The sequence below is a fragment of the Leuresthes tenuis genome, unplaced genomic scaffold (assembly GCF_036924035.1).
Source record: "Leuresthes tenuis unplaced genomic scaffold, fLeuTen1.0.hap1 SCAF_2, whole genome shotgun sequence".
NCBI classification, from domain to species: domain Eukaryota; kingdom Metazoa; phylum Chordata; class Actinopteri; order Atheriniformes; family Atherinopsidae; genus Leuresthes; species Leuresthes tenuis.
In genome coordinates this window covers 2,426,066-2,452,060 of record NW_027325356.1, presented here as the reverse complement: position 1 = coordinate 2,452,060, position 25,995 = coordinate 2,426,066, and the positions used below count along the sequence as shown (strand labels likewise).

The following is a 25,995-nucleotide window of genomic DNA, read 5'->3' as shown; positions in this document are numbered from 1 at the left end:
GCCACATGCTGCTGTGGCAGCTAAAGCTAAAGCTAGCGTTTAGAAAAAAAGGATGAGCACCAGCAGCTAAATGAAAATTAAGATAAATGCATCTTGTAAAAAGGGTTTAAATTGTCAGAAAAATGCTCCCTCACAGACCTTAAAGGGGAACTCCGGTGTTTTTAAACCTTATTTCTGGCATGAAATACGTTCATCTGCTCACAGAGAACAGTTTGGTGAAAGTCGGCGTCCTTCGGAAGATATTTAGATAACTGGAGATCCATATAACGGAGTGAACGGGGCTTAGAGGATGCAGCCTCTAAATAAGGCATTATCTGTCTTTATTTCACCAATACTTTAAGAAGAATGAATGAATGAACGTGTGCTATAGCTCTGTTAGCTCATAGCTGCTGTTATGTGGCTACTTGCAGCTATAGGAGAGCTAACGGAGGGATTTCTACACAGGCACTCTACTGGGACCACTTCATCCACACGCCCCCCTGCAGCACAGTTTATTCACTCCGTGCTCTGTGACAGTCGGCTAACTTCACACAGAGTTTGCTGCTGATAGTTTTGTGCAACATGGCAGGATATTTATCAGATTTGGACAACGTGAACGATGACTTTGAGTAAGATGGACGTTCTTACCGGAGTGAATAAACTGTGCTGCAGGGGGGCGTGTGGATGAAGTGGTCCCAGTAGAGTGCCTGTGTAGAAATCCCTCCGTTAGCTCTCCTATAGCTGCAAGTAGCCACATAACAGCAGCTATGAGCTAACAGAGCTATAGCACACGTTCGTTGTATTGTCTAAGCCCCGTTCTCTCCGTTATATGGATCTCCAGTTATCTAAATATCTTCTGAAGGACGCAGACTTTCACCAAACTGTTCTCAGTGAGTAGATTAATGCATTTCATGCCAGAAATAAGGTTTAAAAATACCGGAGTTCCCCTTTAATGCTCAGATCTTATTTTTTGTTGGCCTGTTCACATGCTTTTTAACAGTGTGAACGGTTCACTATAATGAACCCACCAGCATGAGAAACATCAAAGACATCAGTAGATACAGGAAGCCAAAATCACCCAAAGTTCTATGTAAGGAAAGTAGGTAAAATCCACAAATCGGCTGTAAGAGGAAGAAAAATACAGAGGTGCAGACATGGCGACTTCCACCTGTGCAGAACTGTGATGAATGTAGCCTGATGAGCAAATCATTTCCAGAACCAAAAAAGTCCAAAGTCTGTAGAAATGTTTCTGTTCCATCATAAATACAATAATATCAAATCTTCATTTTAAAAGAGGCAACGGTTTGTTTTTTTTAAAAAGAAAACGTGTAAAAATATTCCCTGTAAGCCGAGTACTTCCGTTTGGAAGTAACCGAGTACTTCAGAAGACCATCTGGTACAGGAGCAGCACACCTGTGGGTACAGGAGCGGCACACCTGTGGGTACAGGAGCATCACACCTGTGGGTACAGGAGCATCACACCTGTGGGTACAGGACCGGCACACCTGTGGGTACAGGAGCGGCACACCTGTGGGTACAGGAGCGGCAGACCTGTAGGTACAGGAGCGGCACACCTGTGGGTACAGGAGCGGCACACCTGTGGGTACAGGAGCGGCACACCTGTGGGTACAGGAGCGGCACACCTGTGGGTACAGGAGCGGCACACCTGTGGGTACAGGAGCGGCACACCTGTGGGTACAGGAGCGGCACACCTGTAGGTACAGGAGCAGCACACCTGAGGGTACAGGAGCGGCACACCTGTGGGTACAGGAGCGGCACACCTGTGGGTACAGGAGCGGCACACCTGTGGGTACAGGAGCGGCACACCTGTGGGTACAGGAGCGGCACACCTGAGGGTACAGGAGCGGCACACCTGAGGGTACAGGAGCGGCACACCTGAGGGTACAGGAGCGGCACACCTGTAGGTACAGGAGCGGCACACCTGTGGGTACAGGAGCAGCACACCTGTAGGTACAGGAGCGGCACACCTGAGGGTACAGGAGCGGCACACCTGTAGGTACAGGAGCGGCACACCTGTGGGTACAGGAGCGGCACACCTGTGGGTACAGGAGCGGCACACCTGTAGGTACAGGAGCTGCACACCTGAGGGTACAGGAGCGGCACACCTGTAGGTACAGGAGCGGCACACCTGTAGGTACAGGACCGGCACACCTGAGGGTCCAGGAGCGGCACACCTGTGGGTACAGGAGCGGCACACCTGAGGGTACAGGAGCAGCACGCCTGTGGGTACAGGAGCAGCACGCCTGTGGGTACAGGACCAGCACACCTGTAGGTACAGGAGCGGCACACCTGTAGGTACAGGACCGGCACACCTGTGGGTACAGGAGCGGCACACCTGTGGGTACAGGAGCGGCACACCTGTGGGTACAGGACCGGCACACCTGTAGGTACAGGACCGGCACACCTGTGGGTACAGGACCGGCACACCTGTAGGTACAGGAGCAGCACACCTGCAGGTACAGGAGCGGCACACCTGCGGGTACAGGAGCGGCACACCTGCAGGTACAGGAGCGGCACACCTGCAGGTACAGGAGCGGCACACCTGCAGGTACAGGAGCGGCACACCTGCGGGTACAGGAGCGGCACACCTGTGGGTACAGGAGCAGCACACCTGTGGGTACAGGAGCGGCACACCTGTGGGTACAGGAGCAGCACACCTGTGGGTACAGGAGCGGCACACCTGTGGGTACAGGAGCATCACACCTGTGGGTACAGGACCAGCACACCTGTGGGTACAGGAGCGGCACACCTGTGGGTACAGGAGCATCACACCTGTGGGTACAGGACCGGCACACCTGTGGGTACAGGACCGGCACACCTGTAGGTACAGGAGCGGCACACCTGTGGGTACAGGAGCGGCACACCTGTGGGTACAGGAGCATCACACCTGTGGGTACAGGAGCATCACACCTGTGGGTACAGGACCGGCACACCTGTGGGTACAGGAGCAGCACACCTGTGGGTACAGGAGCAGCACACCTGTGGGTACAGGAGCGGCACACCTGTGGGTACAGGAGCAGCACACCTGTAGGTACAGGAGCGGCACACCTGTGGGTACAGGAGCGGCACACCTGTGGGTACAGGAGCGGCACACCTGTGGGTACAGGAGCGGTACACCTGTAGGTACAGGAGCGGCACACCTGTGGGTACAGGAGCGGCACACCTGTGGGTACAGGACCAGCACACCTGTGGGTACAGGAGCGGCACACCTGTAGGTACAGGAGCGGCACACCTGTGGGTACAGGAGCAGCACACCTGAGGGTACAGGAGCGGCACACCTGTGGGTACAGGAGCGGCACACCTGTGGGTACAGGAGCGGCACACCTGAGGGTACAGGAGCGGCACACCTGAGGGTACAGGACCGGCACACCTGAGGGTACAGGACCGGCACACCTGTAGGTACAGGAGCGGCACACCTGTGGGTACAGGAGCGGCACACCTGTGGGTACAGGAGCATCACACCTGTGGGTACAGGAGCATCACACCTGTGGGTACAGGACCGGCACACCTGTGGGTACAGGAGCAGCACACCTGTGGGTACAGGAGCGGCACACCTGTGGGTACAGGAGCAGCACACCTGTAGGTACAGGAGCGGCACACCTGTGGGTACAGGAGCGGCACACCTGTGGGTACAGGAGCGGCACACCTGTGGGTACAGGAGCGGCACACCTGTGGGTACAGGAGCGGCACACCTGTGGGTACAGGAGCGGCACACCTGTGGGTACAGGACCGGCACACCTGTGGGTACAGGAGCGGCACACCTGTAGGTACAGGAGCGGCACACCTGTGGGTACAGGAGCGGCACACCTGTAGGTACAGGACCAGCACACCTGTGGGTACAGGAGCGGCACACCTGTAGGTACAGGAGCGGCACACCTGTGGGTACAGGAGCGGCACACCTGTGGGTACAGGACCGGCACACCTGTGGGTACAGGAGCGGCACACCTGTAGGTACAGGAGCGGCACACCTGTGGGTACAGGAGCAGCACACCTGAGGGTACAGGAGCGGCACACCTGTGGGTACAGGAGCGGCACACCTGTGGGTACAGGAGCAGCACACCTGAGGGTACAGGAGCGGCACACCTGTAGGTACAGGACCGGCACACCTGAGGGTACAGGACCGGCACACCTGTAGGTACAGGACCTGCACACCTGTAGGTACAGGAGCGGCACACCTGTGGGTACAGGAGCGGCACACCTGTAGGTACAGGAGCGGCACACCTGTGGGTACAGGAGCGGCAGACCTGTGGGTACAGGAGCGGCACACCTGTAGGTACAGGAGCGGCACACCTGTGGGTACAGGAGCGGCACACCTGTGGGTACAGGACCGGCACACCTGTAGGTACAGGAGCGGCACACCTGTGGGTACAGGAGCGGCAGACCTGTGGGTACAGGAGCGGCACACCTGTGGGTACAGGAGCGGCACACCTGTGGGTACAGGAGCATCACACCTGTGGGTACAGGAGCATCACACCTGTGGGTACAGGACCGGCACACCTGTGGGTACAGGAGCGGCACACCTGTGGGTACAGGAGCGGCACACCTGTGGGTACAGGAGCGGCAGACCTGTAGGTACAGGAGCGGCACACCTGTGGGTACAGGAGCGGCACACCTGTGGGTACAGGAGCGGCACACCTGTGGGTACAGGAGCGGCACACCTGTGGGTACAGGAGCGGCACACCTGTGGGTACAGGAGCGGCACACCTGTGGGTACAGGAGCGGCACACCTGTAGGTACAGGAGCAGCACACCTGAGGGTACAGGAGCGGCACACCTGTGGGTACAGGAGCGGCACACCTGTGGGTACAGGAGCGGCACACCTGTGGGTACAGGAGCGGCACACCTGTGGGTACAGGAGCGGCACACCTGTGGGTACAGGAGCGGCACACCTGAGGGTACAGGAGCGGCACACCTGAGGGTACAGGAGCGGCACACCTGAGGGTACAGGAGCGGCACACCTGTAGGTACAGGAGCGGCACACCTGTGGGTACAGGAGCAGCACACCTGTAGGTACAGGAGCGGCACACCTGAGGGTACAGGAGCGGCACACCTGTAGGTACAGGAGCGGCACACCTGTGGGTACAGGAGCGGCACACCTGTGGGTACAGGAGCGGCACACCTGTAGGTACAGGAGCGGCACACCTGAGGGTACAGGAGCAGCACACCTGTAGGTACAGGAGCGGCACACCTGTAGGTACAGGACCGGCACACCTGAGGGTCCAGGAGCGGCACACCTGTGGGTACAGGAGCGGCACACCTGAGGGTACAGGAGCAGCACGCCTGTGGGTACAGGAGCAGCACGCCTGTGGGTACAGGACCAGCACACCTGTAGGTACAGGAGCGGCACACCTGTAGGTACAGGACCGGCACACCTGTGGGTACAGGAGCGGCACACCTGTGGGTACAGGAGCGGCACACCTGTGGGTACAGGACCGGCACACCTGTAGGTACAGGACCGGCACACCTGTGGGTACAGGACCGGCACACCTGTAGGTACAGGAGCAGCACACCTGCAGGTACAGGAGCGGCACACCTGCGGGTACAGGAGCGGCACACCTGCAGGTACAGGAGCGGCACACCTGCAGGTACAGGAGCGGCACACCTGCAGGTACAGGAGCGGCACACCTGCGGGTACAGGAGCGGCACACCTGCGGGTACAGGAGCGGCACACCTGTGGGTACAGGAGCAGCACACCTGTGGGTACAGGAGCGGCAGACCTGTAGGTACAGGAGCAGCACACCTGTGGGTACAGGACCAGCACACCTGTGGGTACAGGAGCGGCACACCTGTGGGTACAGGAGCATCACACCTGTGGGTACAGGACCGGCACACCTGTGGGTACAGGACCGGCACACCTGTAGGTACAGGAGCGGCACACCTGTGGGTACAGGAGCGGCACACCTGTGGGTACAGGAGCATCACACCTGTGGGTACAGGAGCATCACACCTGTGGGTACAGGACCGGCACACCTGTGGGTACAGGAGCAGCACACCTGTGGGTACAGGAGCAGCACACCTGTGGGTACAGGAGCGGCACACCTGTGGGTACAGGAGCAGCACACCTGTAGGTACAGGAGCGGCACACCTGTGGGTACAGGAGCGGGACACCTGTGGGTACAGGAGCGGCACACCTGTGGGTACAGGAGCGGCACACCTGTGGGTACAGGACCAGCACACCTGTGGGTACAGGAGCGGCACACCTGTAGGTACAGGAGCGGCACACCTGTGGGTACAGGAGCGGCACACCTGTGGGTACAGGACCGGCACACCTGTGGGTACAGGAGCGGCACACCTGTAGGTACAGGAGCGGCACACCTGTGGGTACAGGAGCAGCACACCTGAGGGTACAGGAGCGGCACACCTGTGGGTACAGGAGCGGCACACCTGTGGGTACAGGAGCAGCACACCTGAGGGTACAGGAGCGGCACACCTGTAGGTACAGGACCGGCACACCTGAGGGTACAGGACCGGCACACCTGTAGGTACAGGAGCGGCACACCTGTGGGTACAGGAGCGGCACACCTGTGGGTACAGGAGCATCACACCTGTGGGTACAGGAGCATCACACCTGTGGGTACAGGACCGGCACACCTGTGGGTACAGGAGCAGCACACCTGTGGGTACAGGAGCGGCACACCTGTGGGTACAGGAGCAGCACACCTGTAGGTACAGGAGCGGCACACCTGTGGGTACAGGAGCGGCACACCTGTGGGTACAGGAGCGGCACACCTGTGGGTACAGGAGCGGCACACCTGTGGGTACAGGAGCGGCACACCTGTGGGTACAGGACCGGCACACCTGTGGGTACAGGAGCGGCACACCTGTAGGTACAGGAGCGGCACACCTGTGGGTACAGGAGCGGCACACCTGTGGGTACAGGAGCGGCACACCTGTAGGTACAGGAGCGGCACACCTGTGGGTACAGGAGCAGCACACCTGTAGGTACAGGACCAGCACACCTGTGGGTACAGGAGCGGCACACCTGTAGGTACAGGAGCGGCACACCTGTGGGTACAGGAGCGGCACACCTGTGGGTACAGGACCGGCACACCTGAGGGTACAGGACCGGCACACCTGTGGGTACAGGAGCGGCACACCTGTAGGTACAGGAGCGGCACACCTGTGGGTACAGGAGCAGCACACCTGAGGGTACAGGAGCGGCACACCTGTGGGTACAGGAGCGGCACACCTGTGGTAAAAGATGGACTCACCACAGTTACAGGATATTCATTCAGCTCCGAACACCAGCAGACACGACATACTGTTTTATGTATTTGTTCTTCACATTTTAATAATAAAGTTTTTACTCAGTTTGTCCCAAACAACAGTAAATTAAACCAAAATTAACAGCCATGACCAGAAATGGATTGTTAGTTAAAAAAAAGCTAATGATTAAAACTAGTTAAGTCTAATAAATAGGAGTCACTTCCTTCCTTCTTCCACTGGAAGCTGTGGGGTCCGGTGTGGTTTAAGTCCAGCTTGGCAGCCTCTAACCTCGACATGCAGCATGGAGGTTGTACAGTCTGTGGATCAGTGAAGCCTCCAGGTGCCTCAGGAGGACCGGTGGGTCCTGGTTCTGGTTCTGGGTGCTCGCAGCTGGGCAGAGCAGCAGGCGGTGGAAGTCCTCTCTGTCCAGGAAGTGGTCCATGTGCTGCAGGAAGAATCCCTCACAGAACCTGCAGAGTTCAGCTCCTCCGTGGTGCTGCAGATCCAAACATTCAAGGAGAAACGGATTCAGCACAACTGCTCATTTATACGCTGATTAATTAGTCCAAACCTGACAAAAACAGATCATTTGAGCTGATAAGATAAAAAATAAAAAGATATTCTTGTATCTGTAGTTTCCAGAAGCTTCTCTATGTCAAAGTAAAGCTTTTCTCACACATAGCCTGTGATGTATGTAGGAAACAAGCTTAAAATAGTCCGTTTACATTTGAAAACTGAGAATTATTTTCATACAAATACTGAAATCACTTTTATATTGACTAAAGCTCCGATAAAGTCAACCTGACATTTGAAATGAGAAGTTTATAAGAAGCGCTGCGGTTCTGTAATTAATCTAAATGTCCTTTAATGTCGCTCTCAAACCAACTAAAAGTTATTTTCAAACACATTTGGTTCTGCATTCTGGGGTTAAAACTCAAACTTAACCCTGAATATAAAGTGATAAACTCCAGGTTAACGTTGTATCTGTTGTTGTTTGCTTAAATGTTCAGTTATTTACGTGTTAAATGTCAGCTGATTGTAGTTTTGTCCTCCTGCCAGCCTTTAAATACTTTAAATGTTGGACTTTAATCACTGCCTGCACTGATTTTACTGTAATATATCAAAGGATCCAACTTTATTGTCATTGTTTTTATACAAGAAACATTTAAATATGTCTCAGTTAGGAGCTTTTATTGGAAAAATAAAACATCTGCACATATAAAACATGCAGCTGGAGGGAAAATTCAGGAGAATGTGGAAGAGAGTAAATAAATAACTGAACCATTTCATGAAAAGCACTTTATATATTTATATATTTCATCACAGGGATGCGATGTGCTGCAGGACTGTATTAATGAAGGAGAGGTTTGGTCCGTTTTAGTTCTCTCTGGGCAGAAACATCCTCAGGTGGTAGGTGTTAAAGGTCTATTTTCCCTTATAGAAGACTCTAGAAAAGTATGTGAACCATAAAACAAAGCTTCCACCCATCACCTCCAGCTTTAAGCTGATCTAAACGCCTTTTTACTCCCAGATGTTGATGCTGGACAGCTGCTTCCTCTCGCTGCCGTACCTTAGCGGTCTGGTAGAGGCTCACAGCGTTGTCCAGAGTCAGACTCTGCGACAGCGTCATCTCGCAGCTTCTCTGCAGACCTCGGACCTGGAAAAAGGTGGCCACTGGCAGAAGCTGCAAAGCAATCACAAAACATCTGGACTGAAGCCACCACAAACAATTTCCTCCAGCAGGAAAGGAAGCCGGTCACATCTTTACCGTCATGGCTTCAGAGGCAGAGATCATCAGGCCCTCTGTTCCTCCACAGTACAGCGACTTCATCATCATCTGGAGGAACAAACACACTCCATTACCAGCCAGCTAATGGGCCCCGCCTCAGTCACAAAGACAGCAGCCGGTGTCCCACCTGGAAGGTGCCGTAGGTCATGTGACTGATGTGGATCACGCTGTCGGGGGAATCTGTGAGCATTCGCCGAAACCTGTCAGGATGAAACCGATTTGATCTTAAACTGCATTCAGTTTACTTCTTCCTTTCTGTGAATGTGAGATTTAATCCCATCAGAGATGACTTTCCTTCATGCATTAACACCAGATTAATGCAGAGACTTTGGATGTAACCAACACCTATGAGAGCATGTGTCCTGGTTAGGCTGCAAAGCTCCTGTTCCAGGATTTATTCCAGGATTTATTCCAGGATTTATTCCAGGATTTCTGCTTTAAACAGTCACATTTCTGGGAAAGCTACTAAGCAAACTGTTGATTTAAGACACAGGTTATGCCGATAATTTAAATGATAACGCGTAAAGTGTTTAGGTGCCATGTAAAGTTTGTGCAAACACAAATCGATTTGATCTTAAACTGCATTCAGTTTACTTCTTCCTTTCTGTAAATGTGAGATTTAATCCCATCAGAGATGACTTTCCTTCATGCATTAACACCAGATTAATGCAGAGACTTTGGATGTAACCAACACCTATGAGAGCATGTGTCCTGGTTAGGCTGCAAAGCTCTTGTTCCAGGATTTATTCCAGGATTTCTGCTTTAAACAGTCACATTTCTGGGAAAGATACGAAGCAAACTGTTGATTTAAGACACTGATAACCTGAATGATAACGTGTAGAGCACATATGTCAAACTCCGGTCCTGGAGGGCCGCTGTCCTGCAGGTTTTAGATGTTTCCCTGCTTCAACCCACCTGATTCAGATTAAATGGATCTCTTCAAAAGATTGTTAAGTTCTGCACAAGTCTGCTAATGAGGCATTGATCTGATTCAGGTGAAGCAGGGAAGCATCTAAAACCTGCAGGACAGCGGCCCTCGAGGACCGGAGTTTGACATCCCTGCTGTAAAGTGTTTAGGTGTCACGTAAAGTTTGTGCTTTAAGTTTGTAAAGCGTGATGTTGGCAGGAAACTGTCGTGTTCTGCAGCTTGAAAGAGTCAAAATATCTGCATCCACAACCACTGAATCATAAACCTGATGATTATCGTCTCTTCTTCAGGTTTTTAGCGGTTTTCTGCCTTCAGATTAAATAACTGCTCATACATGTACTCTGTGATGTGGGTTAGTTTAGTTTCTGCTCTGATAAATACGAACCTTTCAGAGGCCGACATCAGCAGCACCCGATGGGCGAAGAACGGACGCCCGTCCACCATGAACGTCACGTCAGACATCTCCTCGTTGTTCAGGAAATGGATATCTGAGCACAGGAGGCATGTCGTCATTCACGTGTTCGTTCAGCACAGAAACCAAGAAACTGATGCTTGAGGCATTACCCAGCTGAGTGGACAGAGTGACGTCCAAGGGCGGGACGGCGGGAACAGGGGAGGAGCCGTAGCAGTGGGAAAAAACGGACGCCAGACGCTTCGTCACCACGTAGTCCTGCAGAAGATCACAGGGTGAACAAGTGGCTCTACGCAGCACTTACCTGTGATCCTTTACCCAAACATGAATAAAAAGACAAACCAGAGAAGTTACGGTATCAGAAAAACACCTGACAGGGACAAACTGGAGTTTAAAGATGGCCGAGGAGGAGCAGGTGGTCAGAGACAGGTGCGCTAACGAGGAAAAGAGCAGGTGGTCAAAGACAGGTGTGCTAACGAGGAAAAGAGCAGGTGGTCAGAAACAGGTGTGCTAACGAGGAAAAGAGCAGGTGGTCAGAGACAGGTGTGCTAACGAGGAAAAGAGCAGGTGGCCAGAGACAGGTGTGCTAACGAGGAAAAGAGCAGGTGGCCAGAGACAGGTGTGCTAACGAGGAAAAGAGCAGGTGGCCAGAGACAGGTGCGCTAACGAGGAAAAGAGCAGGTGGTCAGAGACAGGTGTGCTAACGAGGAAAAGAGCAGGTGGCCAGAGACAGGTGTGCTAACGAGGAAAAGAGCAGGTGGCCAGAGACAGGTGTGCTAACGAGGAAAAGAGCAGGTGGCCAGAGACAGGTGTGCTAACGAGGAAAAGAGCAGGTGGCCAGAGACAGGTGCGCTAACGAGGAAAAGAGCAGGTGGTCAAAGACAGGTGTGCTAACGAGGAAAAGAGCAGGTGGTCAGAGACAGGTGCGCTAACGAGGAAAAGAGCAGGTGGTCAGAGACAGGTGTGCTAACGAGGAAAAGAGCAGGTGGTCAGAGACAGGTGTGCTAACGAGGAGGAGCAGGTGGTCAGAGACAGGTGTGCTAACGAGGAAAAGAGCAGGTGGTCAGAGACAGGTGTGCTAACGAGGAAAAGAGCAGGTGGTCAGAAACAGGTGTGCTAACGAGGAAAAGAGCAGGTGGTCAGAGACAGGTGTGCTAACGAGGAAAAGAGCAGGTGGTCAGAGACAGGTGTGCTAACGAGGAAAAGAGCAGGTGGTCAGAAACAGGTGTGCCAACGAGGAAAAGAGCAGGTGGAAAAGCTGAAGGCAGAGACTGAGGTGGCCGTCACAACACGGGTAGCTTCCTATCTGAGTGGCAGCCATAGAGTTTGCCGATTATTTGGCCAGTGGGACACAATGTGTTAGCTCCACCTTTCTTGAGGTAAATGGTAAATGGACTTGTACTTGTATAGCGCTTTTCTAGTCTAACTGACCACTCAAAGCGCTTCACTACACACAAAAGGTGTACCTCAAGGCTCAGTCTTAGGACCCATTTTGTTCACATTTTGTGTGCAAACGTGTCAAATGTCTCCTACCACCTTTATGCGGATGATGCTGTCATTTAATGTTGCTCATAATCAATTGCAATTGATTACAGTCCGCCTTTAATGCAGTGCAGATCCATCTGGAAAAACCTGAAACTGGTTTTAAATGCTGAAAAATCCAAATTAATGATTTTTTCAAATTCATCTGTTCCCTTGGAGAATCAGAAGTACCCGGGGGGGGGGACTCTAGAACTAGTCACCAGCTATAAGTACCTGGGTTTCATTATTGATGAGGAGCTTTCATTTAAGCTTCATGTCAAAGTTAAGGGTGAAGTTCGGTTCTTATTGTAGAAATAAAGCTAGTTTTTCTCTCAGAGCTCAGAAGCTCTTCAACCATCACCAACCTTTGCAACGGATCATTTATTGTTTATTTATTATCTCAAATCGATTCAAGATGAGATACAATCTTTAGTTTTAATAAAAACAGTCAAATGTTTGACTTTCAATATGTTTAAGTGTAAATAAAACTGGTTTGTGAGACTTTTTTGATGTCTTTTCTGTCTACTTGAAGTATATTAAGATGCTTTTATATTCTCATTAGAGTCGGTTGTCCTCCCTGGACATGAATTAACAGGATGGAAGAATAATCCACCTGCAGTTTCACTCATGCAGGAAAATCAGGTTCTTTCTCGACTGTACCCTTCATTTTATTTGATCCATTTTAAATGGCAGCTCTTTTCTTTTCTTTAAGCTGAAACACTCTAGTTTTCTGTATTCTGAGCTGAAAACGCTCTCTTTATGACACTTGGTTTGCACCTTGCTGGTCTCCAGCATGCGGAACATGAGCGGGATGCCTGTGGAGAGCAGCTCGGGGCTGTAGTCCTCCGTCCTGATGGAGGCGAACTCTGTGAGGAGAGAAACCGTGACCTCGTCCCTGCACAGCTGCTGGGCTCTGTGGAGCGACTCCAGCCAGGTGTGGAGCCTCCAGGGAACACCTGGGCCCAGAGAACAAAGTTTCAGAATAAGTTTGAGACCAGAGGAAAGCACTTTCCCCTCAGCAGCTCTTGCATAAATCAAGCTGTAGTAACTATATACACATAATTGGTCTGAGGTACTGTTAAAAAGCATTATAGGACATAAGTTTTTACAGCATTAAACCATTTAAGAGCAGGTTCAGGAGACTCCATCCATTTCCTAAAACTGCTTAATCCACTTCAGGGTCAGAACATGCAGACTTTACACAGAAAGGCTCCAGCAGCTCAAACCACAGTGCAGCTCTGAGCAGATACAGTGCAGCTCTGAGCAGATACAGTGCAGCTCTGAGCAGATACAGTGCAGCTCTGAGCAGATACAGTGCGGCTCTGAGCAGATACAGTGCGGCTCTGAGCAGATACAGTGCAGCTCTGAGCAGATACAGTGCAGCTCTGAGCAGATACAGTGCAGCTCTGAGCAGATACAGTGCAGCTCTGAGCAGATACAGTGCAGCTCTGAGCAGATACAGTGCAGCTCTGAGCAGATACAGTGCGGCCCTGAGCAGATACAGTGCAGCTCTGAGCAGATACAGTGCAGCTCTGAGCAGATACAGTGCAGCTCTGAGCAGATACAGTGCAGCTCTGAGCAGATACAGTGCAGCTCTGAGCAGATACAGTGCAGCTCTGAGCAGATACAGTGCAGCTCTGAGCAGATACAGTCCAGCTCTGAGCAGATACAGTGCGGCTCTGAGCAGATACAGTGCAGCTCTGAGCAGATATAGTGCAGCTCTGAGCAGATACAGTGCAGCTCTGAGCAGATACAGTGCAGCTCTGAGCCCTGAGCAGATACAGTGCAGCTCTGAGCAGATACAGTGCAGCTCTGAGCAGATACAGTGCAGCTCTGAGCAGATACAGTGCAGCTCTGAGCCCTGAGCAGATACAGTGCAGCTCTGAGCCCTGAGCAGATACAGTGCAGCTCTGAGCAGATACAGTGCAGCTCTGAGCAGATACAGTGCAGCTCTGAGCCCTGAGCAGATACAGTGCAGCTCTGAGCAGATACAGTGCAGCTCTGAGCAGATACAGTGCAGCTCTGAGCCCTGAGCAGATACAGTGCAGCTCTGAGCAGATACAGTGCGGCTCTGAGCAGATACAGTGCAGCTCTGAGCAGATACAGTGCAGCTCTGAGCCCTGAGCAGATACAGTGCAGCTCTGAGCAGATACAGTGCGGCTCTGAGCAGATACAGTGCAGCTCTGAGCAGATACAGTGCAGCTCTGAGCAGATACAGTGCAGCTCTGAGCCCTGAGCAGATACAGTGCAGCTCTGAGCCCTGAGCAGATACAGTGCAGCTCTGAGCAGATACAGTGCGGCTCTGAGCAGATACAGTGCGGCTCTGAGCAGATACAGTGCAGCTCTGAGCAGATACAGTGCAGCTCTGAGCAGATACAGTGCAGCTCTGAGCAGATACAGTGCGGCCCTGAGCAGATACAGTGCAGCTCTGAGCAGATACAGTGCAGCTCTGAGCAGATACAGTGCGGCTCTGAGCAGATACAGTGCGGCTCTGAGCAGATACAGTGCGGCTCTGAGCAGATACAGTGCAGCTCTGAGCAGATATAGTGCAGCTCTGAGCCCTGAGCAGATACAGTGCAGCTCTGAGCAGATACAGTGCAGCTCTGAGCCCTGAGCAGATACAGTGCAGCCCTGAGCAGATACAGTGCAGCTCTGAGCCCTGAGCAGATACAGTGCAGCTCTGAGCCCTGAGCAGATACAGTGCAGCTCTGAGCAGATACAGTGCGGCTCTGAGCAGATACAGTGCAGCTCTGAGCAGATACAGTGCAGCTCTGAGCAGATACAGTGCAGCTCTGAGCAGATACAGTGCAGCTCTGAGCAGATACAGTGCAGCTCTGAGCAGATACAGTGCAGCTCTGAGCAGATACAGTGCAGCCCCATAATAAGTCAAACAAAACGATCAAATTCAGAACCTCCTGAGGTGCATATTTATGCAATTTGTTCAGCTCTGTTATGCTGATTTTCCCCCAGTTTATCAGGATGTGCTCACCCATGGCTCCGAGCTCCATGGTAACATCCAGGTAGCCGTGCTCAGCGCTGTAGTACGCCGCCTGCTGCAGGGCTTTCATCCTGGCCCTACAGAGCCTGGGAAGGATGTTCGGTAGACCGGGAGCTGCAGGATGTGCGGGACTTTCTGCCGGCTGCTCCTCCACTCCTTCAGCCAAGATCTCCTCCAGGGAGAGGATGTCCTCCCTCCTGTGCTGCGGCTGCTGCAGCAGCCTCCTCAGTACGTTCCTACACATGGTAGCGTTTCCATTAGAAGAAGAAAAAACTGCAAATGCACACATGTCCGTCTGGAAATAAGGTCGAGTCTCACCTGTGTCCATGTGCTGCCGCATAGCTGAAGCAGTTCATGTCTTCATAGAGCGGGGAAGTCAGCGAATTCCCATGATGCACTCTGAGCAGAGGGTCTGCCCCATGTGTGAGCAGCAGGCTAACCATCTCATAGTTACCTGGGGAAGGAGACATTTCACTGGTGGAGTCATTCGTCAGATGCTGGCATTCTGTTTCTGTATTTATCAGACGCTTTTATCCAAAGATGAAGATATAACAGCTACATAAAAAGCTAACAATAAGCTCCATAGAAGGAACCCAGGAGTCCGACTCTGTCAGAGGGGACAGAGTAGAGATAGGGTGCAGGCATAGAAGGAAGTGCAGAAAGATAAAGTGCAGAGATAGAGGGGGGAGGGAAGTACAAGGTAAGTGCTGGGATAGGAGATGCTCTCTGAAGAGCTGGGTTTTCAGGAGCTTCTTGAAGATAGACAGGGACGCCCCTGTTCTGGTAGCGCTCGGTAGGTCATTCCACCATCGTGGGACGACACATGAACAGAGTTTGGATTGTCTTAGGCGTGGTGTAGGAGCTGCTAGACGACAATCCTGGGACCAACGGAGGGACCCAGTTGGGACAGAAGCCTTTGCAAGAGCATTCAAGTAGATGGAGCCGTTCCATTAAGCTCTTTGTAGCTAACATCAGGGACTTGGATCTGATGCAGGCGGCTAAGGGCAGCCAGAGGAGCTCAATGAACAGAGGGGGGGCGTGTTCTTTTAGGCTGATCCAAGACCAGACGCACCGCCGCGTTCTGGACCATCTGCAGAGGTTTCACAGGCTGGAGACCAGTTAGGAGACCAGTTAGGAGAGCAGTTAGGAGACCAGTTAGGAAACCAGTTAGGAAACCAGTTAGGAAACCAGTTAGGAGACCAGTTAGGAAACCAGTTAGGAGACCAGTTAGGAGACCAGTTAGGAGACCAGTTAGGAAACCAGTTAGGAGACCAGTTAGGAGACCAGTTAGGAGACCAGTTAGGAGAACATTGCAGTAGTCAAGGTGGGAGATGACCATGGCCTGCAGCAGGAGCTGGGGGGCATGTTGGGTCAGGTATGGTCTGATCTTTCTTATGTTTAGTAATGCAAAGCGGCTGAACGAGTAACCGAGGTAACGGGATCTTTGAAGGTTAGTTGGTCAATCATGACACCCAAGTTTCCAGCTACCTTTGATGGAGCAAGAGATTCAGTTTGGATGCAGATGCTGTGGTGTTTGGTTGGTTTGGGAAGACCAGCAGCTCAGTTTTAGGGAGGTTAAGTTGGAGGTGATGGGCTTTAATATCTGCCCTTATGTCGCTCATGTTGAACACACTCACTCCTGGAGCTGTTGTTGACCAGGACATATCGCCAGCCATTTAACGGTCATATTGATTCACTACAAAACTAAAAGTTGACCAAGTCTGTGTTGTGTTCTGACAGAAAAGACTGAGAAGCTTCAGGTGAGATTTTCAGTAACAGGATACCTGCAGCAGCAGCAAACTGCAGCGGCGTCTCCGCTGAGCTCTCCTGTCCCGCCTCCACGTCGGCGCCGGCCTCCAGCAGCAGCTGCCAGCATGAGAAATAAGGCTGTTCAGCTATTTTCACACTCATCTGCTGCAGTCTAACACACTCCACTGCCTGTGGGAACAGTTCAGCTGCTGGACGGCAGCTTTGGTTCAGGGTCTTTACCACAAAGATGTTGATTATCACAAGGGTTTGATCAGAAAACAGAGAACGACATCTCCTTTAAAGTTATGCTTTAAAGACTTAACATGTAATCAGCTTCGGACCTTTAACAGAACTAAAGACAAATAACTTCCAGTCAAATGTTATTATATACGAGCTGAAACCCCAAAGATTTAAGCTGAGTCTGCACTTTAAAAATCAACATTTCTGCCATGTGGCGTGTGCTTGCAGCACTCACCTGAGCCACACACAGGTGAGTGCTGCAAGGTAACAGTTCATCTGCTGGACGGCAGCTTTGGTTCAGGGTCGTTTACCACAAAGATGTTACGAAATGCTTGATTATCACAAGGGTTTGATCAGAAAACAGAGAACGACGTCTCCTTTAAAGTTATACTTTAAAGCAGGGGTCGGGAACCTTTTTGACTAAGAGAGCCATGAAAGCAAAACATTTGGAAATTTATTTCAATGAGAGCCATATAATATATTTTAGTAGCTCAGTAGCTCTAGCTTGTACCCTGCTCAGTAGCTCTAGCTTGTACCCTGCTCAGTAGCTCTAGCTTGTACCCTGCTCAGTAGCTCTAGCTTGTACCCTGCTCAGTAGCTCTAGCTTGTACCCTGCTCAGTAGCTCTAGCTTGTACCCTGCTCAGTAGCTCTAGCTTGTACCCTGCTCAGTAGCTCTTGGCTCGCTTTCTTTCTGCTGTCTCCTGCCGGGTATTTTGATGCAAAGGTAGCATGGCGCGTGTCGAAGTGCCGCTTTACATTCGACCGTTTCATCGATGTAATTTTGTCTTTGCAAATTAGACACACCGCAGAATTTGCTCTCTCCACAAAGGCGAATTCTTCAGTCCATTCGGCCTGAAATGTACGATACTCGTCATCTTTTTTTCTTCATCGAAGTGTTAGCTTTGAGCTAACGACCGAGCAGACTGATTCAAAAGGGGGCGTTTACCTGTTTTACGCTGCCAACGTAGTCCAGTATCATCCAATTAAAATAATGCTCCTGCAGCCCTGAACAGGACATGAAAAATCAATGGATGGATAAAACAAGTGAGAATATTTTGTTTTATCTGCGAGCCAGATGCAGTCATCAAAAGAGCCACACCTGGCTCGCGAGCCATAGGTTCCCGACCCTGCTTTAAAGACTTAAAATGTAATCAACTTTGGACCTTTAACAGAACTAAAGACAAAATAACTTCCAGTCAAATGTTATTATATACGAGCTGAAATTCCTGATGTGAAACCCCAAAGATTCAAGCTGAGTCTGCACTTTAAAAATCAAACTCACCTGAGCCACACACAGGTGACCGTGCAGCACAGCAAACGTCAGGGCCGCCCAGTGCCGACTCCCCGGGTGAACAGACGGGTGCCTGGTGGAGCCGGCAGGGACCTGAGGGAAAAGCACTCAGAGACATGAGCATCAAACCCAGATGGGATGCAGAGGAACTCAGCTGGGGCTGTTTTTACCTGCAGGTTCAGGTGAGCCCCCGCCTCTATGAGCATCTGCACCAGAGCCTCGTCGCCTGCTGCAGAGGCGTGCATCAGGGGGGTCATTCCCTGCAGCAAAATACTTCATTTCATACTTTGTGGCAGCGAAAGCAGGCGTGAAGAGAGAAGGAGAAGGAGAAGGAAAAGCTTGTGATCGACCAGTCCTCACCTGGTCGTCTGCGGTGTTCACACCTTCAGGTCCCAGAAGCAGCGCCGCCTGCTGGACCAGATCAGCTCGGCCACACGAGAGCATCCTGAAGCCCAAATCCAGCAGGAACTTGGCAGCGGCAGCTTCTGCATCCAAACATTTGAAGGACTGGAAACAGCACTCGGACCTACAGAAACAAGGCGGGAATATTTGCTAAGCCCCCCTCCAACAGCTGTTTAGCCCCTAAAAACACGTATTTTGATGTTTTCCTCACAGAAGCAGCCTCATGGCCGTGATGTTCGTACAGTCGTCCTCCAGCTAACTCTGAACTAACTCTAACTGTTCTCACACTAAAATAATGAGGTCGTCTGCTAACTTTCACTCACTGAGGCAGAACCTGGTGAAATCGCTTCATTTTCAGTGACAGCCTTGCAGGTCTGAGCCGGTCTTACCGACCAGGGAGAGGTCTCCTGCATAAACGGTTGGAACAGAGTTAGTTAAGTGGTAAACTGGGTCTGAGCTTCATTCCTTTAAGATAAATTCAGACCTGCGTCCTTGTCGGGATTTTTAAGGAACTCAGCAAGACTTCTGTTGTTGTTTAATATCTTTGGCGTTAAGATTTAGAGTCTGATTTCATGCCGACAGCCACTCCATCGGGCTGGTGCTCAGGATGAGTTCCTGCAGTGTTCTGCGTGGTCCAAACAGGCCGAGTGACCTCAGCTGTCTGCTGGTATCCTACCTCAGCTGTCTGCTGGTATCCTACCTCAGCTGTCTGCTGGTATCTTACCTCAGCTGTCTGCTGGTATCCTACCTCAGCTGTCTGCTGGTATCCTACCTCAGCTGTCTGCTAGTATCCTACCTCAGCTGTCTGCTGGTATCCTACCTCAGCTGTCTGCTGGTATCTTACCTCAGCTGTCTGCTGGTATCCTACCTCAGCTGTCTGCTAGTATCCTACCTCAGCTGTCTGCTGGTATCCTACCTCAGCTGTCTGCTGGTATCTTACCTCAGCTGTCTGCTGGTATCCTACCTCAGCTGTCTGCTGGTATCTTACCTCAGCTGTCTGCTGGTATCCTAACTCAGCCGTCTGCTGGTATCCTACCTCAGCCGTCTGCTGGTATCCTACCTTAGCCGTCTGCTGGTATCCTACCTCAGCCGTCTGCTGGTATCCTACCTCAGCCGTCTGCTGGTATCTTACCTCAGCTGTCTGCTGGTATCCTACCTCAGCCGTCTGCTGGTATCCTACCTCAGCCGTCTGCTGGTATCCTACCTCAGCCGTCTGCTGGTATCCTACCTCAGCCGTCTGCTGGTATCCTACCTTAGCCGTCTGCTGGTATCCTACCTCAGCCGTCTGCTGGTATCCTACCTCAGCCGTCTGCTGGTATCCTACCTCAGCCGTCTGCTGGTATCCTACCTCAGCTGTCTGCTGGTATCTTACCTCAGCCGTCTGCTGGTATCCTAACTCAGCTGTCTGCTGGTATCCTACCTCAGCTGTCTGCTGATATCTTACCTCAGCTGTCTGCTGGTATCCTACCTCAGCTGTCTGCTGGTATCCTAACTCAGCTGTCTGCTGGTATCCTACCTCAGCTGTCTGGGCTCGCAGTCCAGTCCTGGGAGGAGCTGTCGAGCCGTCTGTCTGACATCATCACTGTCCACCAATAGGCTGCAGCGATGTTCAGCGTGCACCACGGCAACCCGGATCCACTCCATCAGAGGAGGGAGGAGCAGGAACGGCCTGGATGGAGATTAACAGAAGAGATGAGGGCAGAGATAACCTTCAGACCGTGTTTGTGCACACATCCAGACACACACCTCTCTCTGCTCAGGGTCATGGCCGGAGGCTCCAGGTTGGGATTCTCCAGGGACTCCATCTGTGGGCTGGACAGGAAGTAGTAGAGGGTGCGAAGAGCATCGGGGGCCCAAGAAACTGAGGGCTGATTGGCCGAGCGAGTGCTGATGGAGGGAGCTGAGCTACGCCGGCGCTGCGTCTGGTGCATCGCTCTGGAAACCAGATCACCTGCAGGACAGGAACAATTAACATCCAGCAGTTTCTGCAGGTTCCCAAACCGTTCAGGGCTCCCAGAGAGTCACCATTTAGGTTAATGAATGTGTGTTTGTTCATATGTTTAATCAGATGTGTTTCCCAACCAATCACTGACCCGAGAGAAAGTTATTCCTCGTCTTTCTCCACTCCCAAGACAGACCAAATGAGCTCCTGCAGCCCATCATCAGTCTTAAGTTCAGTAAATTCAGTTTAAGACAACAACATAAAGAAATCTCACCTCATTTTTTACCAAACTCCTTCAACAATAACGTGAAAAGCAAAAGAAAAAGCGCCGTCATTCCTCAGAACTAAGAACAAAAGAACCAATCTGTACCTCTGTCACAGCACAACAGGCTGGTTTGGCTTAGCTCAGCTCTGTTTGCTCTGTTTGGGAGTCAAGAAGGAAGCAGAGCCAAACTGGCACAGACAGGAGACAACGGAAAGTCTCAGTCCGCCTCATTTCGATGCATTTTGCTCTTAAGCAGCCCGACTTTGAGTAATCTGTAATCTTTTAAAGTGGTCTTGAGCAATCATTCTTCAAGCTTTCTGAAGAGCTTCAAATAAAAGTCCAACAGCCAAAGAAGAGCTTTGGGATGTCCTTCAAGACAGAGGAAACCTTTGCACAGTACTAAAGATGCCATCCTCTGAGGGGACGGAGCACAGAAACTATGCACCCGGGTGGATCTGACCGAGAAACTCACCTGTGACCTCCTCCTTAACCCTCTGGGGTCTGAGCCCATTTTGGTCGTTTTTCAATACTTTTGCTTTTATATACCACAAAAAATTGTTTGGCATACCCATGCTTGGTATCTTTTTTTTTTCAACACAACTTCATCTATCTATCTATCTAATAGTTATTTTTTCACTTTGACTTACTTTATTAACACATTGAGCCCAAAAATACACAGAAATGATCAAATCCGAATTAAAAAAAACTATTTATTACAATAAAAGACACAAAAAAACATACTATTTATTACAATAAAAAACACAAACACGCTCAATGAACTGTTTTGGAACTTGAAAAGGGTAACATAGGTTGCAAATATGAACAAATAAATGTAAAATTTAAATAAAGTAATGTTCTTCTTCTGTCTTCTTTCTTCTCCTCAAAAACGTCCGCCGCTAACTACCGCGGTTGGCTTCCGGTTCAGCGATTTTTGGCGCTCCCCGCATCCCGTGACAGATGTAAGATGTCTCCGGTACATTGGTTATGTAGAGTAGTATTAACAGATTCGACCACTTTTTCCCGTTTTCTAAAATCACAAAAAATGACGAAGATATGGAAAGAAATGCAAGCCCCGCCCCTTTTTTAACGATCGGATAAATATTTTTTTACGACCAAATTGAAACCATCATATCTCCGGTTTTAGGTGGTGTATCAAAGTCAAATAAAAACTAGGAGATAGTTTCAAATCTGCACCTTTGAATAAAGTTGATGACAGTGCTCCAGGTGACCTAGTTTGTTTTCTATGACGCCGCAATGATGTCATGCAATCTGATCCGGCTGCATGATCATAGACCTCAGAGGGTTAAAGGAGCATATTTTTAAGGCTTCGCATCACTGAAACAGATGAGCTGTAGAGGGACAAATTAGCACCGCAGCATTACTTTCCAAAGGTTTCTCATGGGTGTGTGGTTAAGTCAACTTATCAGGTGTTGCTAGCTGCTTTTTAAATGTTTAAATGGGAGTTTATCAGCATCATTCTGTCGTTTAAAGTGCCTTTAGTGAACATAACTTTCAGATATTTTCTGTAACGCAAAGGTTTTTACATCTTATAATCTCATGTTGAGTAAAAAAAGAAGGAAATATGAAAAAAAATGTCCATTTACAGTCAAATAATGAGAGTATGATGTATTAAACCCGTCCACAGATGGTCCATAAATGTGTCCAAACAGGGAAGTTTCTGTTCTTCCATTACTGGACAGGATAATGAAGTGTAGAGGCCTGCAGGGTGTGAAGGTGCCTTTGTTTTCTGGATACAAGCCATGCGTTGTGATGTAACGGGGGGGGGGGGGAGCTGGCAGGGACTAACGGCGTGTCCCAGGAGCCCAACACCAGTCCCAGTTTAAACAAACACACCAAACACAGGAGCTGTCTGTGACACACTTACTGAGCTCAGAGATGCTGCCCACGCAGGTGGCGAGCAGCGCCTGTTCCAGTGTCCGCAGCTCCAGCTGCATGTAAGCGTTCTCCCTGCTCTCCTCTGGCTCCTCGGGAGCCTTCGTGTAGGGGCTGACGTGGGCCGGCAGCGACAGTTCACCTGAACGCACAGACACAGCCATTAAACTTCAAATATGTGAAGGTAGCAAACACGTAAGATAAGAGAGCTTCAGTTGTTTTGAGCATCCGGCCTGATTTTCAGCTGTTTCGATGGGCTCTTCATCGTTTTTGTTATGTAACACCCTCAAAACTACTGAAAGTACCATGGACTTACTAGGGTAAGATTGCCACCTTTCATGTGGGAGACCTGGGTTCAAATCCCCTGCATGAAAGGTATTACCTCCAGTAGGGGTCCTTAGGCAAGGCCCCCTTACCCTATCTGCCTATTTTTAAGTTGCTTTGGATAAAAGTGTCTGATAAATGCATAAACATAATAAACATGAGGTCCCTGTCCATTGTGACCCATTCGGTTCAGTATTTGCTGACTCTTGATGGTCCAGATAATGCAGCCGTAGATGTCCAGCTGCAGGTGAGTCGATCACAGCCTTCCCCAGCAGTGAGAAACCAGACAGAAAGTGTCCAAAAAGTCTGAGAAAACCACAGCAGCAGGTCTTTATTTATGTTTCTGCATTTATCAGACGCCTTTATCCAAAGCAACTTACAAATGAAGATATAACAGCTGTATAAAAAGCTAACAATAAGCTCCATAGACGGAACCCAGGAGTCCGACTCTGTCAGAGGGGACAGAGTAGAGATAGGGTGCAGGCATAGAAGGAAGTGCAGAAAGATAAAGTGCAGAGATAGAGGGGGGAGGGAAGTACAAGGTAAGTGCTGGGATAGGAGATGCTCTCTGAAGAGCTGGGTTTTCAGGAGCTTCTTGAAGATAGACAGGGACGCCCCTGTTCTGGTAGCGCTCGGTAGGTCATTCCACCATCGTGGGACGACACATGAACAGAGTTTGGATCGTCTTAGGCGTGGTGTAGGAGCTGCTAGACGACAATCCTGGGACCAACGGAGGGACCCAGTTGGGACAGAAGCCTTTGCAAGAGCATTCAAGTAGATGGAGCCGTTCCATTAAGCTCTTTGTAGCTAACATCAGGGACTTGGATCTGATGCGGGCGGCTAAGGGCAGCCAGAGGAGCTCAATGAACAGAGGGGGGACGTGTTCTTTTAGGCTGATCCAAGACCAGACGCACCGCCGCGTTCTGGACCATCTGCAGAGGTTTCACAGGCTGCAGACCAGTTAGGAAACCAGTTAGGAGACCAGTTAGGAAACCAGTTAGGAAACCAGTTAGGAAACCAGTTAGGAAACCAGTTAGGAAACCAGTTAGGAAACCAGTTAGGAGACCAGTTAGGAAACCAGTTAGGAGACCAGTTAGGAGAGCAGTTAGGAGAGCAGTTAGGAGAGCAGTTAGGAGAGCAGTTAGGAGAGCAGTTAGGAGAGCAGTTAGGAGAGCAGTTTGGAGACCAGTTAGGAGACCAGTTAGGAAACCAGTTAGGAGAGCGTTGCAGGAGTCAAGGTGGGAGATGAACCATGGCCTGCACCAGGAGCTGGGGGGCATGTTGGGTCAGGTATGGTCTATTTATCCAGCGATTCTTTTAAGGTGGAATGACACCGAACAAAAGATGATAAAAACCAAAAGGTTCTGCATGAAAATCACCAAAAGGTGAAATCTGCAGGAGGCTTTGCTGGGATCCAGGACAACTCGGTCAGCATTCATCCTGATGTTTTACAGGATGATGGCCGTCCAGAACCTGGACCTGAACCCCAGGCAGAACCTTTGGGATTTAATGGAGGTGGATGCTGCACTCTGGGCTGGAGACAGACCTCTGCTCCCTGAAAGCCGGGTCCTTAAAGAAGCCAGTGTGGCAAATAACTGGATTACAGACAGGAGGGGGGGTGAACAAGCAACTATTCATGTGTACACAACAGGAGACCAGTGTGAAATGGACAAAGCACTGTTTTCTAATGCTTACCTGTGTGGTTCTGCCCCCCCGACACACACACCTCAGCTCCTGTGTCCAACACTGCGCTGCTTATAGACAGAATCACCAGTGATTAAGTCATTTCCTGCAACTCTCTGCTGGTGTGTACCTGCGGCTGAATAAAAACAAGGCTTAACAACCCCCCAGCCTGCAGCCGCATCCTCAGAGGGGGGGGGGGGGGCAACCAAAAGGGAACAGAGGCAGTCACTCAGCCCAAAAACAACAGCTCTTTCTGCTGCGCGGTATAATGCTGCGAGTGTTTGGCTGCACCAGACAACAGAACCACAGAGGCCTCAGTACCTCACCTCAGGAGAGACTCAGCTGAGTCCAGAGAAGGCCGAACAGGCCTGATCAGAGCAGCTGAGTGGAGGCTTTCTGAAGAGTGTGGCGTGGCACATCAGCTGTGCTTAGAAAACACTTCTGTGGCACGGTGCGGGAGCAATCAGCTCATCTCAAACATGGACCGTTAATGCAGGAGGACCAGAAACAAGCCGGACATTATTACAGCAGCAGTCAGGGCGGATCTGGATTCCGAAGGCGTAAAAAAGGTGGAAAAAATGTGGAAAAAAGGCAGAAAAAAGGTGGGAAAAAGGTGGGAAAAATGTGGAAAAAAGGTGGAAAAAATGTGGAAAAAAGGTGGGAAAAAGGCGGAAAACGGCAGAGCGCAAACACAAAGAAACACAAAGAGCCCAGAGTACGATCCATGGTGAAAGAGGGAACCGATGTATGGATGGATTATTATATATATGCTAGTTGCTACACATATAAGCCCCGCCCCTTTGGCCACTTCCGGCTTCTCTGGTCGCTTCTAGCGGCAGAAGAAGTAGAAGAAGCGGTGGGTCGTGAGCTTCAAGAGTTGAGAAAGGCTCAACTTTATGCAAATGAGCAGTGACACGACGCGACGACAGCCAATTAGGGCCGATCTGGCTTCCGAAGGCGGAAAAAAGGCGAAAAAAAGGTGGAAAAAAGCGGAAAACGGCAGAGCACAAACACAAAGAAACACAAAGAAGGCTGAATCCATGGTGAAAGAGGGAACCGATGTATGGATGAATTATTATATATATCTGCTAGTTGCTATACATATAAGCCCCGCCCCTTTGGCCGCTTCTGGCGGCAGAAGAAGTAGAAGAAGCGGCGGGTTGTGAGCATCGTGGGCCCCGGTAAGGCTGAGCCAATAGTATTTCCACCATGTGGAGCCTTTTAATTAAAACATATTAGTGTAGAAGAGCTGGGAAAGTGCTTTTTGCATAATATGTCCCCTTTAAGCATCAGTGGTGAACCGACTGCATTCATTTACATGCCAAAAATGTAAATTCTTAATCATAAATATA

At 50.6% G+C, this 25,995-nt stretch overlaps 2 protein-coding genes across 2 annotated transcripts in view; one reads left to right on the top strand and one right to left on the bottom strand.

Annotated features, from left to right (window-relative positions):
• Positions 1-17,311, top strand: part of LOC140301408 (serine/threonine-protein kinase BRSK2-like) — a 181,510-nt gene extending 164,199 nt beyond the window's left edge. Inside the window, exon 22 of the transcript XR_011914911.1 lies at positions 17,241-17,311. The gene's annotated coding sequence lies outside the window, so the exon portion shown is untranslated. The remainder of the gene's footprint in view (positions 1-17,240) is intronic.
• LOC140301404 (ankyrin repeat and BTB/POZ domain-containing protein 2-like) overlaps positions 7,320-25,995 on the bottom strand; it is a 29,411-nt gene continuing 10,735 nt past the window's right edge. Inside the window, exons 2-17 of the mRNA XM_072379823.1 lie at positions 22,629-22,778; positions 20,283-20,487; positions 20,053-20,205; positions 18,495-18,660; positions 18,305-18,394; positions 18,126-18,227; positions 16,638-16,719; positions 15,172-15,307; positions 14,845-15,089; positions 12,633-12,811; positions 10,487-10,592; positions 10,308-10,410; positions 9,122-9,194; positions 8,974-9,042; positions 8,776-8,889; positions 7,320-7,701 (exon numbers count right to left, since the gene is read on the bottom strand). Coding sequence (XP_072235924.1) covers positions 7,489-7,701; positions 8,776-8,889; positions 8,974-9,042; positions 9,122-9,194; positions 10,308-10,410; positions 10,487-10,592; positions 12,633-12,811; positions 14,845-15,089; positions 15,172-15,307; positions 16,638-16,719; positions 18,126-18,227; positions 18,305-18,394; positions 18,495-18,660; positions 20,053-20,205; positions 20,283-20,487; positions 22,629-22,778 — 2,186 coding nt within the window. The 3' untranslated portion in view covers positions 7,320-7,488. The remainder of the gene's footprint in view (positions 7,702-8,775; positions 8,890-8,973; positions 9,043-9,121; positions 9,195-10,307; positions 10,411-10,486; positions 10,593-12,632; positions 12,812-14,844; positions 15,090-15,171; positions 15,308-16,637; positions 16,720-18,125; positions 18,228-18,304; positions 18,395-18,494; positions 18,661-20,052; positions 20,206-20,282; positions 20,488-22,628; positions 22,779-25,995) is intronic.